Raw genomic sequence first — 16,923 nt, 5'->3', positions numbered from 1 at the left:
TAAAACTCTTTTCAGAAATGCTCCTCTTAAATTCCGATGCCAACATAAATAATAAGAATTTCACCGACTGTGGGGGCCGTTGCTATAGCAATGTACGTGCGCGTGAGCACACGAGAGCAAGCCGCGTGTGCGCAGTTGACCCAGAATGCAGCGGGCCACGGCGTATACCGACAGCCGTGGTTCCACAGGGCCGACGGGAAAACGACATCTGAATTAGCTCAGAGCAAAATTACATTAATGCTCCTTAGGGTTTGAGGCTCCCCCCCCAAAAGCCCGTCTTCAAGAGGTTTGCTTTAGGGGAAGAAAAACACAATCGTATAATGGTATAGTAATTCCTGCCGGCCAATGTTTTTCAGATGTTATAGTAATTATGAGGAATCCTCTCACTGTCCGTTCGCATGGGCGCGGCGAGGCAAATCTCATTTCGCAGGCTAAGGCAGGGGAGAGAAGCACACTGAATAATCATTGTGTTTAATGCTCTAGTCATATTCTCAGGTTTTATGATGGTTTTCTAATGATTTTCTAATGATGTTAAATATTAGTGGAGGGTGCAGCCATAATTTGAACGCAGCGGTCGTTTCTGCAACGCTCTATCAGCGTGCACGATTGCAACAGCAATGAATATTGCGACAGGGGAGGAGATTTAGGGCCTGTGCCTTTCAGTGCAGTATGCTGCCACCTCCCAGCCCGCATAAATTCTTATCAGTGCTCTCTCTCTCTCTCTCTCTCTCTCTCTCTCTCTCTGTATCTCTCTCACTCACTCTGTCACTCCCCTTTTCTGTCTGTCCCTCTTCCTTCTCTCTTTGTCTGTCTCTCTGTTTTTCTCTGAATTTCTATACCTTTTTTCTTTGTTTCTGTCTCCGTGTCTCTCCCTGGCTGACTCCCACACTCCTCCGTCCTTCTCCACCCTAAGCCACACCACACAGGTGGGGGTGTGATTATATAAAGGCCTCGTTCGCTAGCCGCTGTGGTCTGCACTCTACAGCACGTCTGTGATGGGCTGGGCCAGCCCTGGCAGGACAACCCCTCAGAACCCTCCCAGGAAATCGCAAAAAAAAACCCTACCAAGGGACAGAAAGAAGGAAAGGAGGAGAAAATAGAATAGAAGAGAGAGGGAGAGGGAGAGAAATTCCCTGAATGGCCATCAAAAGAGCTACACCAAGGCCCCGATGAGTGACAACACAGAGCAAAATATGTATTGGAGACAAAGGCTTTTTGTCCTTCCTGGGTCTCTTCACTGAATTACACGCCCCCCCACCCCACCCTGCACCCCCCCCCCCCTCCGCTTTTTAATTAAATGGCTGCTGCTCCATCTCTCTATCCGTAGCTCCCCATTACAGAGGCCAGATAAGGGATGGCTATCTGTAGCATGTTAAGAAAGGCTGTTGGCCAGTCAGGCCTTAGGTGATTTGTCACAAGATCTCATTTTCCTCATTGCCAGACGTGATGCTTATAATTGATGTGGAGGCTGCAGTAATTTATTGGCCTTGCGCAATTATCATCCCCTCCATACTGGGGGATGTGACTGCAATTCAGATGGTGGGCAGAGGATTGGTGGGGGGAGGGGCCAATGCTGTGTGTGTGTGTGTGTGTGTGTGTGTGTGTGTGTGTGTGCGCGCGCGCGCATGGGGGGGGGGTGCATACATGAATGCGAGATTCTACCTTTTCTTCGACTCAAATTCCATGATCATGCATATTAGTTATAGTAACGTATCATAAACAATATACGCATGCGCGTGTGTGTGTGTGTGTGTGTGTGTGTGTGTGGGCAGTGGAGGGAGGCGAGGTGCAGCTGGACGTTCACACACGCGCGGCGGGGAGTCGTGGGGGGGGTCAGTTCCACCCTGCCATACCCCGTCTCCTCTGACCCACTCAGACGATCTTCTGCCTGGGTACCCAGCATGCCCAGCTCTGGAGTGGAGCTGGAGTTCTTTAAGTCAGCCAAATGTTTGTCATTAGGTTTTAATCAAATCTTGTATGAATTTACTTTATTCAAATAAATACAGTAATACAGTGTGCATTGCGAATAATAACTTTATCAATACCATGTAAAACGGTATTAAAAAACGAATCATGGTGAGGCGCTTGTCTGGGTTTAATGTCTGCTAACGGCGTTTTCTGCTTTTCTACTGTGTCTCAAGTTCGCTAATTTCCCTCTTCTGGTCATTACATTAAAAATGAACTAAATAAATCCTCAGATTGCCAGTGTGAGGCGAGGAGTTGCTGCATTAAAACCAGGCAGTCATTAACACAAAAATATCATTAGCGAAACGGAGACGGCACTTTAGAGTCCAATGAGAGGATAGATGGAGAGCATGAACTGTGTGGTGTACGGATGGTTTTCCTGGACTTGTCTGATCATTAGTATTTGTGTGTGTGTGTGTGTGTGTGTGTGTGTGTGTGTGTGTGTGTGTGTGTGTGTGTGTGTGTGTGTGTGTGTGTATTTTAGTCTTTTTCTTTGTCCTTTCTGCATACCCTTTATTTGTATCGACATACGGAATATAGTGTGCATTAACGGCAACTCAATACATGGTATTCACCCCGTTAGCAACTGATTCACTTCTCTGTAGAAATGAACTCATTTAATGAGTGCTGAGCAGCTACTGTCACTTCATGGAGACACGGCCACATCTAGGAGGAGTTTGGGCTCTCCTGTGTACACCAGCTTCTCCTGCTCTTTCCTTTCATTTATATATATATATATATATATATATATATATATATATATATATATATATATATATATATATAATATTTTGTGCAGCCATTTTAATGTCATTCTAGAGCAACACACTTCTGGATAGAACAGTTAGCGTCCCGCCTCTAGCCTGTTTCTGACTTTGATGTACACCACTTGTGAGGAATATTGTCGGCGTGAGGATGATCAATGTTGGGGGCGCGGCTGCCGGTGAAAGCCGTGACGTAGCCGTCCTCCGCGGCGGTGGAAGACGGAGCTGTCTCCACCCTCCACACCGAGCATGCTCAGTGCACCGGGGGAGCTGACGCCGCTTGTTTGGTTCAACCTGTGCGTCTGTTGTATTGTCGCCAAATTAGACTTTCAAATCAGCGAAGCCAGTGGGGTTCAGAGTCTCTTCGTAGGGTTTTTTTTTTTTTGTTGTTGTTGTTGTTGTTTTTTTTTCTCCTCTACCTCCTTTAATAATCATACCTGTTTTACTCTTCAGGGACTCTTCTCCATCTTTCTTAAACGCTCCGCCTGCAGAGAGGGTCAGTAATGAAACTAGCAGGCAGTGTAGCGAACGAGATGTACTGAAAGTATGAACCACACAGGGGAAGGGCCGTGGACCGGAGCCGGTGGGGGGTGCTGTGGAGATTTAGGGGGCTGGGGGTGGACAGGGTGCCCCCCAGCATATCGAAACACTCCTGTCAGTCAGCACCAAATTGTTAATTGCTCAGCCCACTTGCGTGTCACCCAGGGGGGCGGAGCCTGGGAGAGCAGCCTGTAGGACCCAGAGCGAACACCAAAGGTGTCGCCAAAGTGCCTGCCTGCATGTGTCCGGCTTCACAGCCTCAGCTAAATGTTAACTCGTGGTTTCTTACTCAGTGCTGAGGAGCGAGGACATGGTCAGCAGAGTGGACAGGAGCCTTCAGGGTTGCTAGGTGTTGGGTTCTGGGTCACCAGCTGGGAGTGATGGAAAATCATACAGTCACACTGAGCATGCCCAGCACAGGAACACCTGTTCAGGGGGAGGGAGAAGCCATTTTTGTGATCTGTGGAGCACCTCTCAAAACTCCCTCTGTCCATAGTATAGTTACAGCACGTCCACATGACTGTGTTCTGCCACACACACACACACACACACACACACACACACACACACACACACATACACAATCCCCTTCCTAACTCCTGAAGCGTCCTGTATGGGTCGCCCAGAGCAAGCCTTATTCTACGCCCAATGTTTCTCTCAGCACTGCTTTTGTGATTCTCTTTCTGCTAAGCAGGCAGAGGTTTGTGGGACTAATGTGAAACTCCAACACCTCATGTTGGTGCACCCCGACACACACTGCACCCTCCGTGAGCGGTGCTCGGACGGCCAGAGAGCTCTCCATGTTCAGCAGGGTCCTTATCGTGGAGTATTTAAGATCGGCCTCCCCCTCAGAGGCAAGCGTGACACAGCGAGGGTCTCCTAAGTGCTAATCAATGCGTCTTAAAATGCGGCATTGATCTCAATTAGAAAAAAAAAGGGACTGTAAAGTTGGAAAAGTCTCGCTGGCTGGGAGCGGGTTTAGAGCGGGACCTGCGAGGCTGCAGTGAAATCCGACATGTGTCACTCGGAATGCTGCAGTGTGGAGTGGACCGTGCTGGATTCTCCAGAGATGGTCTGGAATGAGCGTGTAGAACGTCCTGTAGCTGCAGGAACACCTGCGTGTCTGGAATACCTCGTCCTGTTTAGCTGTCAGGAATTCTCTGCCTTGTCTGTCAGGACTAACGTGTCCTGTCTGTGTGTCAGGAATACCGCATCGTGTCTGTCTGTGTCAAAAAATACTGTGTCCTGTCAGTGTGTTAGGGATTCCGTGTCCTGTCAGTGTGTTAGGGATTCCGTGTCCTGTCAGTGTGTTAGGGATTCCGTGTCCTGTCTGTCTGCTTTTGGAAGGAAAGCAGAAACTCGGAAACCTTCTTGATTTGTGGGGAGTAACATCACAGTGTGACAGTCGCAAGTCCAGCACAAACCAGTCTTCTGTCTGTTCTTTTCCACACCATCCCACCCTCTATGACTCTCAATCTCTCCTTCTGTCCCTCTATCTCTCCTCCCCCCTTTATCTCTCTCTCCCTTCCCTCCTGCTCCATTATAATCTCTTAGCCATATGCGCCTGCACTGCTTCTTGAGGCTGGGCTCTCATTAAAGTGTTGGATGACATCAGTCTGTTTGTCTGCCGTGTCCTGAGGAATGATGGTTCAGTCCGGTAGGTGAGCAGTGGCCCAGCAAGGGGCGACTGGCAGCTGCTAGGCAGGAATTGATTGCATTAATTGATATGCCAATATGTAAGCTTGTTACATCCACCATTGCTTAGGATGACGGCTAACAAGCCCTGCTGATCAATGGGACCAATAATGGCTTCATCCATTAATGAGCAATGTGGTAATTAATGTTATCCCTAAACCAATTAGAGCGGGCACGGCACCGGACAGCCAGCGCCGCCAGTGGGCCTGGCCGTTTAATCTCTCTCCCTCTCCCTCCCTGTGAGGCCCACGGCCCGGCGCTTTGATCAGAGCCGGCCGGCCGCCGCCTTCTTGACTTCGGCGCGGGTTTGTTTCTGCGCTGAAGAGAAAATGGCGATGTTTCATTGCGGGAGATGACGCAGGCCAGAACCGTGGTGTGAAAAAAAACGGGTTGTGAGATTGAATGAAGGGAGAAGACTCTGTCTCACACACACTTCACTCGTGGCCTCCAGAACTGCACTGAACGGTGCTCTGGCGTTAAGCCACCTTAGCTCTTCTTGCCTTGATTATTTCTCAAGTGAACACTGTAATTGTTCCTAAATGACCCTGTGGCTTTGGGCTCATGCAGCGTCATTCGACTGGGAGCAGCACGTGTGTGTCTCCCCACACAGGGATTCAGTTTCCCTGCTTAATGTGGTTAGCGTACCACTGTTATGACATCACCTCTCACCTGCCTAGTGTGTTGGGTAATGGGTAATATTTGGTTAGCAATGTCGTCTCTCTCTCTCTCTCTCTCTCTCTCTCTCTCTCTCTCTCTCTCTCTCTCTCTCTCTGTCTCTTTTCTACTGTCTCTCTCTTTCCTCTCCCTCTATCGTAGTATCTTTCTCTCTCCCCCTCTGTCTCCCCCCCCCCCTCCTCTCTCTCTCTCTCTCTCTCTCTCTCTCTCTCTCTCTCTCTCTCTCTCTCTCTCTCTCTCTCTCCTCTTTCCTCTCTGCGTCTCCCGAGCCACAGCGGTGTGGACTCAGCTCTTTGTAAAGGCCAAGAGCAACTGTGACAAGCATGAGCACTCCATCAAATGGCCTGTGATAGACACCCTGTCTGTACAGGAAATACAACACACTTATAAATCAATACTATTGTTTTCAGATTGAGGAGCAGAACCAGGCCTGCCTGGAATCCATTACCTCACTTATCAGACAACACCGTTTTAACAGAGGACATTATTCCTCTCCTCCACCTCCCACTCCACCCCTGCGTCTTGACTCAGGTGGAGAAAACAGGCATGTGTTTATTTTTTTTTTACCCGGAGAAAAGGTTATTAACTCAGGAATAGATGCTTTAGATATGGTTAGGGTTGGTAAATCACATTGAGGACGGGTAGGGGAATACGGGAAGACAATGAGCAAGAAAGCAACAAACTTTCTATAATCCTGCCTCCTGTGCCACCGTGGGGACATTTTTCTTCTGCTAGAGATGGATTTGTATTTCTGAAGCAGACGGGCGGATGGTTAGGGGGGAAGCTGCCTGTGTGATTGCGCCGTATATTATGAAGGTCATCCTTAATTATGCTTTTGTTGTGCTGTTGTGAGCATTAAGAGAGGGTGTAAAACGCCTGATTTCTTGCATATTTACGGAGCGTCGGGGGACGTGGGCCGAGCGCTTCCCTACGTGATGTGGTTCCACTTGTCAAACGGCAGATTAATGAAGTCCTTTATGGACAGATCTCGTATCGAATGACGGCCGCGCACACCTCGGGAACTCTTTACCCCTGAAAGTCGGACTCAAATGAGGCGGGAGGGGGGCGGAGCGGAGGGGGGCGGAGCGGAGCGGAGGGTGGGGAGGGGGGGGGGGGGGGGGGGGGCACGGCCGTGGTGATGGTTGGGCGAGTCTGGTCCGTAAGGCCTTGCGTGAAGGAGTGTGCGAGGAGACGGTGCCCCATCCATCTCTCCGGCTGAGCCACGCAGGCCTAATGAGTGCTTACAGCAGGGCCAGGCTAAATAAACAGTGAGTAAGTTGTCTTAGTGGTGGGGGGAACGTCAATGCCTGCAACTTGCGCGAGCACACACTCCCAACGCTGGAGTATTGACCTCAACGGGACCCCGGAGGATTCTCTAATTGAAAATTAATATTGAATCGATGCCGCGGGCCATTTGCATATTGATCACAGACGTCCAGGAAGGCAGCGAGCGGCGCTGGATCAATAGGAACCCTTCCACAGCGGGTCGGGGTCTGCACCTCGACACGGCACCGCTGCCCGCTCCGGGGGTTAATGAGCAGCTCTCGTTAAGGAGGTCCCGTCGGGTTGGAGTCCAGCCGCCGGGGGGCTCTGGAGGCCCAGGTCGTATCTGGCAGCAGGCGGAGGGAGGTCGGGGAGGTGTGGGTGCCCAGGGTCTGGGCTCTGCCACCTTGGGGCTTCCCGCACGCTGGAGATGGTGGGTTTTGGACTTGTGTTTGGCCAGGGGAGGCGTGGATGTGGTCTTTGTCCTCTCTCAGCTCTCTCCTGCTTGCGTTGTAGTGGAACAGCCACGAGGGCTTCGGCTCCGTCCCATGTTGTTGGTGTCGGCTCGTATTGTACCGAGGCAGCTCATCGGTGGAAAAAACCCTGTGAGGTGCAGAGACGTCAGTTTGGTTGTCTTGTGCTGGTCTTTCCAGAACCTGAGCTTAATGAAAACAAGCTATTAGCACAGCGTGTGTGTGTGTGTGTGAGAAACAGTGTTTCCTCACTCCATCTCCTGAGAAGAAGAAGAGCGGGGTGTTGAGCTGATCAAACGGGCCCTTTCTTTAGTTTAGGTGGAACATTCACAGTGTTAGGAGACTAAAGGGGAACCGATTCCAGAACCTTAAGGCCCAGATTAGGATTCAGCACATGAACTCCTCTCCCAGATTCCCTGTAATACCTTCCACATGTTGGACAGGGCCATGAACAGTAGAGCTGGTAAAGAGCAGGAGGCCAAGGAAATGAAGCAGAGAGAGAGGTGTGTGTGTGTGTGTGTGTGTGTGTGTGTGTGTGTGTGTGTGTGTGTGTGTGTAGGGTGGGGGTGGGGATTAGTAGACTATTCTCTTTGCCTGAAACTTCTTAAGCAGTTTAAACCACCGTGGGTGAGAGTGTGAAACTTCAGTGCTCCTTCAGTGCAGTTTAACACTGGATTCACCCCAGCTGCAGGGCACCGTCAGAGTTCCTCCAGGCCTCCAGAGGCCCTGGATCTCAGGTAAAGGCCGGCAGAGAGTAGCTTATCCTCTGGTCTATCAGAGCAGGGCCATGAATTAATGCCACCGTTCAGCTGTTCACTAACCACTACCGACCCCCACCAACACACACACACACACACACACACACACACACACACACACACACACACACACAGCACCCACATGGGGTGCACAACTCATGGAGCAGGAGCAGGAGCAGGCCCCTGAGGGCCAGCCTGCATCTGATTGCTTCATTACTGGCCCTTTCATTGACTCTGCTGTGCCGAACTGATGAACTGAGGCTGTGGACAAGAGGCCATAATTGGGAGAAATGAATTCTCATCACAGCCTTCTCCCTAGGCTACCGGGGCCGGGCCATCCTGCCTGCCTGCCTGCCGCAGAAAGGGAGAGAAGCGGTCAGATGGGGTGGGTGGAGTAGGTGGAGCGGGTGGAGTATGTGGCAGTGACCAAAGAGGAGTCTGGGGCTACGCCCCCGAAAACGGGGCGGAGTGCGCGGGCCTCCGCGGGAAAAACGGCGAGACGTCCCGGACGCTGTCGTAGAAGAACCGCGTCTGGGTAACGTGTCTCTTCCCGTAGCGAACCTTCCAGGGAGCGTGTTGTTTTAGGAGGTCTGGGCGATGACTCGCCGGCGTGCAAGCCGTGATGTTTGTTTGCCTCTGAGCCCCGCGGGGAAGAGCCGGTGTTAGTTAGTGCCTTCACCCAGCTCATGTCTACAGTCCCCTGATCAGGCTGCCTCACTGTTTACCTGTGGGATGAATAATTAATGACCGCTACCTGCTCCCTCATCTCGATGAGACGGACCTCTGGCTAATTAGAGCCAAGTCTCCCCATCCCCCGACCTCGGCAGCGCACAGCGGCAACAACAACAATAACAGCTAGCACGACGGAAGTGCTGTAAATGGAGGCGGCGCGTAAATAAAGGCGAGTCGCGCACCGCTAGTGAGGAAGAGTGGTGAGGAAGAGTGCGTTCACTGATGGTGGAGCACCATGGAACCAATTTGGGCGTAGCACTGGTCTCGAAGGGCCTGGAGATTATTAATCCTAGGGCTTCCCAAGAGGGGCCAACTCCTTTCTCCTTCTCTCTCTCTCTCTCTCTCTCTCTCTCTCTCTTTCTACTTCTTTACCCACCCACTAATTTCCATGCATGCCATAGCACAGTCAGCACAAAAGAACGCAGACACACACACACACACACACACACACACACACACACAATCACACACACACTTGGACTAACCTTTCATTCCACCAGATGCTACCGTGGTGCTCCTGGGCCCATTAGGCTAACAGTTTTCTCTGAAAGTTGGAGAGACTAATATTAAATGATGTGACAGTGTGTTCCTCTCACCCTGCATAAATTAATGAGGCTCCTTTGGCGGGACTGGCTGATTGGTTGAGCAAGCTCGGTCTCTGAACTGTCCTTTAACACTTGGCACACCCTGGGACATCCTGTCACTGCGTCTCTGCTGTGTCCAGCCTGTCCTTACAACCATTCACAACCAGGGAGCATTACATCAGTGTTTTTTTTTTTAAGACTTGGCATATTTGGTCATGCTTTTTAAAGCTCGCTTTACTCCTGGTGTCTTTAACCTAAAGCTTTGGCTCCTTGTTGGAGTGTTTTTTAAGTATGTGCTGATGGAATGGGCCCTGTGACCTATTGATGGACAGCAGCGCGGTGGGGGGGGTGGAGCTTTAATGCGGTGGGGAGGTAAGCCCAACACGAGCGAGGTCAGGGACTGTGTGTGTGTGTGTGTGTGTGTGTGTGTGTGTGTGTTTTTTTCCCCGTTATTTTAAGGCTGCCACTGCCTGTCTCAACTAAAGCAGCATGATCGTTCACGGACCACCCGTCTCCCCCTCAAGCCAGGGGAGGGGAGGGGAGAGAGGGAGGAGGTAGGGGTGAAGGAGGGAGGGGGGGGGGAGAGAGGGAGGAGGTAGGGGTGAAGGAGGGAGGGGGGGGGCAGAGAGGGGAGGAGGTAGGGGTGAAGGAGGGAGGGGGGGGCAGAGAGGGAGGAGGTAGGGGTGAAGGAGGGAGGGGGGGGCAGAGAGGGAGGAGGTAGGGGTGAAGGAGGGAGGGGGGGGCAGAGGGGAGAGGAGCAGCTCCAATCTGCCCCCGCACTGTGTGCCGTTCACATGCATAGACTTGAGGCACGTTGGGATGGCAGGTGGGGCGTGTCTGTGATGGAGTGTGTTTGTGGGGACTGTTTGGAAAGAGTGTGTTTGTGGGGGACCGTGTGTACGGAGTGCATTTGTGGGGACCGTGTGTACGGAGTGCATTTGTGGGGACCGTGTGTACGGAGTGCATTTGTGGGGACCGTGTGTACGGAGTGCATTTGTGGGGACACACGTGGTGCAGGGATGTGTGCCTGCTGGCCAGGCAGGTGCCAGGAGTGTCGTGCGCTCATGTTGCCTAGCGGAGGATGGGGTTTCCCACAGTGGGCTCCAGGGGCCAGAGACCTGATCAGAAAACACCCAGCGCCCGCATCCTGCTCACGCAACAGCCTCTAATGGAGCTGTACACACACACACACACACACCACGCTTGCCATGGAAGGGCAGAATACACACGGATGAAGAGAACGAGAGAGAGGGTGAGGGGGGAAAAAGAAGAGTGAAAGACTGAAACATTTGGAGAGATAAAGATGGCAAACGCAGCCTGGGTGAGGGATTCTCCGCTGGTGGGATTATCTTCTTCCCCTCCAATGAGCCAGCCTCTATACAGCAAATTGGTAAACTGATTAGATTGAGATTAGTGCTTGCTGATAAGAGATTGGATGGATATACTACTGAGATTAAATGGATAACTAGATGGACTGATGGAGGAGCAGGAGAACTGTGTGTGTCTGCCTCTCCTTCCCCAGTCCCTATTGTAATTAAGGCTTTGAGGTGTGTGCATAATCAAATAAATAAATAATCAGGGAATGACGCGATAATGAATTAATACATTACAAGGAGAGAATAAATAAGCTCCAGCTAATTGCACAAGATGAGTCTTTTTCATTAGCTTTTTTTTTGAGAGGAAATCTCATTATATGCATCACAAACTATAATCCTTCTTTAGAAATATGTAAATTTGCGGAGACTGGAGAAGTGAAGCAGTTTTGTGTGAATGGCGTCCTGTCAGGTCCTGGTCTCTCCCGTCGCTGCCGTTGTGTGGGACGTCACACACATTCTCCACACAATGGAGCGGGAGGAAGACGTTGCTGTGGGGGCCATGAGGTCCTTCCTCTTCTGCTTTGTTATGCTGGCAGGGTTCTTTAAGCGTAACATGGCCTCCACACCACCAAACACCCACCCACCACCACCTCTCCACCCACCCACCCACCCACCACCAGCACTTTCCAAAAATGTTGCCTTCAACACGAAGCAGGCAGTGTTATATTTGCCTGTATTTCTGTGAGCGTTTGTCTCTTTGGCCCACCCCACACACTGCCCTGATCACACCCTCCCGTGATGAGCGTTTAAAAGTCTCATTGCTCTTATTTGTGCAACTCAACACATCATCTCCTCTGTGCAATGGAACAGTGCAAATTTTAATTATGGAGAAATAGGCTTCGTGTGGCACGAGTTGTGGAATACTGCGTTGCGTCTCCGGTATGGTTGTCAGAGCGCATATATACTCTGCAGCATATGTTCATACAAATAAATATTAATTGTTGGCCAGATAAACACATCTATAGTAATTACATCAGAAAACAGAGATGAGGCCTGATCATGTTGTGCATAATTACTGCAGAGAGACAACGCATGTCTATTAAGGCTCATTATGGACCTTCCACAACTAGCAATCCAATTACTACTAGTTTGTATATCACTGTAAATAGGCCTGTCTGCTAACACGGCCACTCCAGGGAGCAGTGTGTCGGGGCTGGGGTTCTGGATCTCGGACAGGGCCTCGGATCTGGGTGAGGGGTTCTGGGGTTTGGGGTGTCTTAAGTAGCCATGGCGTCTGATTGCCATTGGATGAGTTATTGGAGCTGCGGGATGTTACCGTGGCTGTCGCAGTCTCCGTAGCTACCACAGAATATCTGTGGTAGCTACGGAGACTCTGCGGTAGCCACGGAGACTCGTGCAACGTGAAGAGCCATGTAGCATGAAGATGGTTGCTTTCAAAGGAGTGTCTGGCTGTTCTCACTGACTGACTGTACTGACTGACTCTTCTTACTAACTGACTGTACGACTGACTGTTCTCACTGACTGACTGTACTGACTGACTACTGACTGACTGTTCTCACTGACTAACTGTACTGACTGTACTGACTGACTCTTCTCACTAACTGACTGTATGACTTACTGTTCTCACTGACTGACTGTACTGACTGACTGTACTGACTGACTGTTCTCACTGACTAACTGTACTGACTGACTGTACTGACTGACTCTTCTCACTAACTGACTGTATGACTTACTGTTCTCACTGACTGACTGTACTGACTGACTGGCTGCTCTCACTGACTGACTGTACTGACTGACTGTTCTCACTGACTGACTGTACTTACTGACTGACTGTTCTCACTGACTGTTCACACTGACTGACTGTACTGACTGACTGACTGTTCTCACTGACTCTTCTCACTGACTGACTCTTCTCACTGACTCTTCTCACTGACTCTTCTCACTGACTGACTCTTCTCACTGACTCTTCTCACTGACTGACTCTTCTCACTGACTGCTCTCGATCTTGGTCCAATTATTCGCTGTTACAACCGGCTGAGTGAGGAAACGGATTCACCCAGATCAAATTTCAGAACTTTTTTTTTCCCCCGTATTTTTAAATTAGGAATGAGTGAAGGGTTTTTGCTTAAGAAAGGGAGCGATGGAAACAACCGGGCGATTTTTTTCCTATTAAGGAGAAATGTCAAGCGCGGTGTCGGCGTGATAGTCTCAGCGTGCCTTTTTTGTTGTTTCCCCTGACATCTCAGGCTAATTTTTCATGGTTATTTGAACTGGAAAATGAAAGAGAGGTTTGCGATTATTTCCTATAAATGACAACACAATCGCATTACGCTTCACTACAAACAGGGGGAGGATATTGCCTTTTCATATTTCATGTGAATGTAATGGATGGGTTATGCAAAGAGGGCCCGAATAGAAAGACAAATGGAGTGAGAGAGAGAGCAGCGAGTGTTTGATTTGTATTAGAAAGTTCCCTGGGAGTCCGTGTGAGAAGAGTCCTCCCCTTTTTCAATAACTGGCGGCAGGAGCGAGGATGCTTTAAAGAGCCTGAACAATGTAATCATCGGATTTCCGTAGTGGATTGCTATTAGCGGCGGCCAGGGGTGGAACCATGGTGATGGGCTGCGTGTGTGCAGGGGGAAGCCTTTCAGTGAGACCACTCGCCGTGCTGCACGCTGTGTTAGGGCTGCTGCTGCTTTGTGTGGAAGGTACAGCGTGATCTGAGCGGCGAGGCTTTGAGAAGCTCACTCCCGTGTGTGTGTGTGTGTGCATACGTGTATGTGTGTGTGTGTGTGTGTGTGTGTGTGTGTGTGTGCGCGCATACGTATGTGCGTATCCCCCCCCTCCCAACACACATGCAGGAATGTTGTGTATTCCCTGGTCTGAGCGAACATTGGTGTGCAAAAAAAAAAAAAAAACACATCAATACTGCCTCCCATCTTACATTCCTTCAAATGAAATTGATTAACCAATCTGATATTCATAACCCTTGGAAATTCTGTTTCATCTGCCGATGTGCTCTCATAAACAAGCGGGCAGGCAGACTGGCCACGCAGACGCCGGCCTGGGCCACAGAGCAGGGCATCACCCTGACACGCTCGCTCACGCTGCAGGGACCGGGCTTGGGCCAGCCGCATGGGATGCTTGCGCACGCACACACACACACACACACACACATCCACGTGCTTCCATGCGATCAGCCATGGTCGCATTGATTTTCTGAGCTAACACCTCCAGTGAGTATTCTGTGGGCAAATGGATGTACTACAAAGATATGCAAATCCCCACACTCAATAAATGGACAAACTGGGGGGGGGGGGGTCTCTCTCCGATGGCCCCACTGCTTAGGCCAGCACTGTCCAGAGAGAAACATAAACAGATAAGAAGCTGTTAATGGACACGCTCGGACTTAAACATGCATGCCCGCCTGCTGGACGAGCCTTAACTTTAACTTGGAGCTACCGGTCAGAATCCTGTACGCCTGCAGATGAGCCAAAGACGTCTGTGAAGAGACACAGAGTGGCTCGCTGCTGTGTGGACTCTGAGAGAGGCAAAGCAGTTTTAATATGATTATGCTGTAAGTGGAACTGATTTGTGTGTTGTTAGTGATATGCAGTATGCCTGTCATGCATTAAGAAGCATCAGTGAGGTCTCAATTAGTATACGTCCCATATGCACCTGTGTGTGTGTGTGTGTGTGTGTGTGTGTGTGTGTGTGTGTGTGTGTGTGTGTGCGCACATTCATGGGTAAGTTTGTGTCCATGTGCATGTGGTGTGTGTGTGTGTGTGTGTGTGTGTGCGTGTGTGTGTGCGTGTGCGTGTGTGTGTGTGTGTGTGTGCGTGTGTGTGTGTGTGCGTGTGTGTGTGTGTGCGTGTGTGTGTGTGTGCGTGTGTGTGTGTGTGTGCCTTATGTTCTACCTGCTAATTAAAGGCAGCTGTGTATCCGAGGCCAAACCCAGGGAGAGAGGAGGAATGAACACAGGAGCTCTGACAGTTTCAGGTTATGCGAATTTTAGGTCCCTTTTTTATCAAATGAAAAATCAATAAATGTTTTTTCGGGTTTTCCACATTCAGGGAGCTAGCATGACTGGGGGGGGGGGGGGGGGGGGGGGGGGTGTTAGGATGGTTGTGTGTGTGTGTGTGTGTGTGTGTGTGTGTGTGGGGCGGGGTAGTAGCTCACTCTGCTGTCACAACTGTACCATCGCATTTTCCAAGTCACTGGTGAATTCCGTCTTGATGTGATCACCCTTCATGACAAGAGTGATGCTCACTCCAGCCACACGCGCACACACACACACACACACCCCTCAGTGGTGTGAGATTGAGAGAGACCTATAGAGAGAGATGGTGTCAGACATGCACAAGTCTAAAAAAGCACAGCGAGAGCATACAGTGTTTCTCAGGTAAAGTGTGTATGTTCCCATCTTGCACTTGAAATGAATGTGTGAATGTGTGTGTGCAGTGCATTGTGGGTGATGTAGTCTCTGCTCCTCGGGGGGCGCTGGGACATGTCCTTCAAACACCACAGTACTTCTGCAGTGAAAAGAACAGCAGTGCACATGCTGGCAATGTGTGTGCTGTGTTATTCTGCTGTCAAACTGTGTGTGTGTGTGTGTGTGTGTGTGTGTGTGTGTGTGTGTGTGTGTGTGTGTGTGTGTGTTCATATGCTAGCAGGGGCAGAGGGAGCAGTCATGGTCTAAATGCAGCTACACTCCATGCCTTGACACAAACTTTCATGCAGTCAACAACCTGTCTGTTATAACTCTAGTAATGACAGTAATTTATTGTGATTTATTAATTAGTTAAGGGTGCAGTATTTTAAGTGATGTCTCAGGATAGGTCTTGTTATCCAGACTGAAGATATTAGTTGTTAAAAAGCAATAAAATAAGGGTGCAGTGTTGGAGAATGTGTTGAGATGAGGCTCAAAAGAAGCATTTATGATTTCAGGCGTAATATACAGGATATGATCAGTTCAGTAATGCTTGTAATGGGTTTACTCATGTATATGTAAAAAGTCTTAATATCTTGAAGATCTTCAGCATTCTGCAGCATGGCCAGAGATGCACCCTCCACATCTCAGCTGCCCCCCTTCTGACGCCCTGTCCCATTAGTGCTGGATATTTAGAAATCCCGTTTAGGTGGCCGTTCAAGCTGCGTGTGCAAATGAGTTTTCCCGTCTCGTTAGGAAGCGGCGTAGACGGTCCCGGCCGCGTGCAAACGCAGCCCACTGCAGCAATGGCTGCTGACTTTGAAAGGCTGGAGAGATCAAATGAAAGTGTAACCCAGGGTGTGAGCAAGGGGTGGTGTGGGCGGGGGAGGGTGAAGAGGAGGAGCATTAAATACAAGGAATTGTGGGATGGGAGGGGAGGAGCCTCTTTAGCCCGATGGTTTTACACTCGTGTGAGCTCGCCGTGCTGTTTGTGATTAACATGCTGTTTAAAGTTTCTCCGTTGTCGGCCCCTCGCTGCCCACCTCTACACAGTCCCCGCTGGGCTCTCCTTCCTCCCGCCTGTGTGTCTCCTGCTCCGAGCACCTCCTCACTCCTCCTCCTTCTCCTCCACTGCCTGTGGCTTCCCCCTCCCTCGAACGCAGTCCTGCGGAGACACAAAGTGTTCATTCACATTTAGATCACGGGGTCACGGCAGGGGCAGTGGCAAGCCGGCAGCTTCAGGGAGCGGGGTCGGGCATCCGGCACCGAACACCTCTCCGCTCGGACCTGGGTCCTCCACCCGCAAGCCTCAGAGGTAGTCTGCTTTCATTGCTACAGGCGAGAGATGTAGGCGTGTGTGTGTGTGTGTGTGTGTGTGTGTGTGTGTGTGTGTGTGCGAGTATAAGAGATGCAGAGGTAGGTAGTGGTGTGTGCATGTATGAGAGAGAGAGAGAGAGAGAGAGAGAGAGATGGTAGGAATTATGGTCACTTATGGGCTGCAACATTCGACATTTACCCAGCATGCACCGCACCAGTGTGTGTTTAAACTACATTTACGCCTCTGTAAAACATCTGTGCAGGAGTAGATTCATATTTTGTGGGCTGTGTGTTTACATGGGTTCTCAGTTCCTGATTTTATATTGTGTTAGCTCAGCCGTGTCTTCCTTCTCTGTGTGAAAATGCTGCTCATTTGGTCTGGTGAGTGGAG

The 16,923-nt window shown here is 50.3% G+C and overlaps 1 protein-coding gene across 1 annotated transcript in view; it reads left to right on the top strand.

Moving 5' to 3' along the window:
- The first annotated feature begins 7,039 nt into the window (after window positions 1-7,039).
- The window catches only part of zfhx3b (zinc finger homeobox 3b), a 41,892-nt gene continuing 32,008 nt past the window's right edge, over window positions 7,040-16,923 (top strand). The window contains exons 1-2 of the mRNA XM_076995355.1: window positions 7,040-7,335; window positions 16,229-16,530. Coding sequence (XP_076851470.1) covers window positions 7,040-7,335; window positions 16,229-16,530 — 598 coding nt within the window. The remainder of the gene's footprint in view (window positions 7,336-16,228; window positions 16,531-16,923) is intronic.

This window comes from Brachyhypopomus gauderio, unplaced genomic scaffold (genome assembly GCF_052324685.1).
Source record: "Brachyhypopomus gauderio isolate BG-103 unplaced genomic scaffold, BGAUD_0.2 sc196, whole genome shotgun sequence".
In the NCBI taxonomy this organism is placed as follows: domain Eukaryota; kingdom Metazoa; phylum Chordata; class Actinopteri; order Gymnotiformes; family Hypopomidae; genus Brachyhypopomus; species Brachyhypopomus gauderio.
The sequence above is the reverse complement of the archived record's forward strand: the minus strand, read 5'-3'. Positions and strand labels throughout refer to the sequence as shown.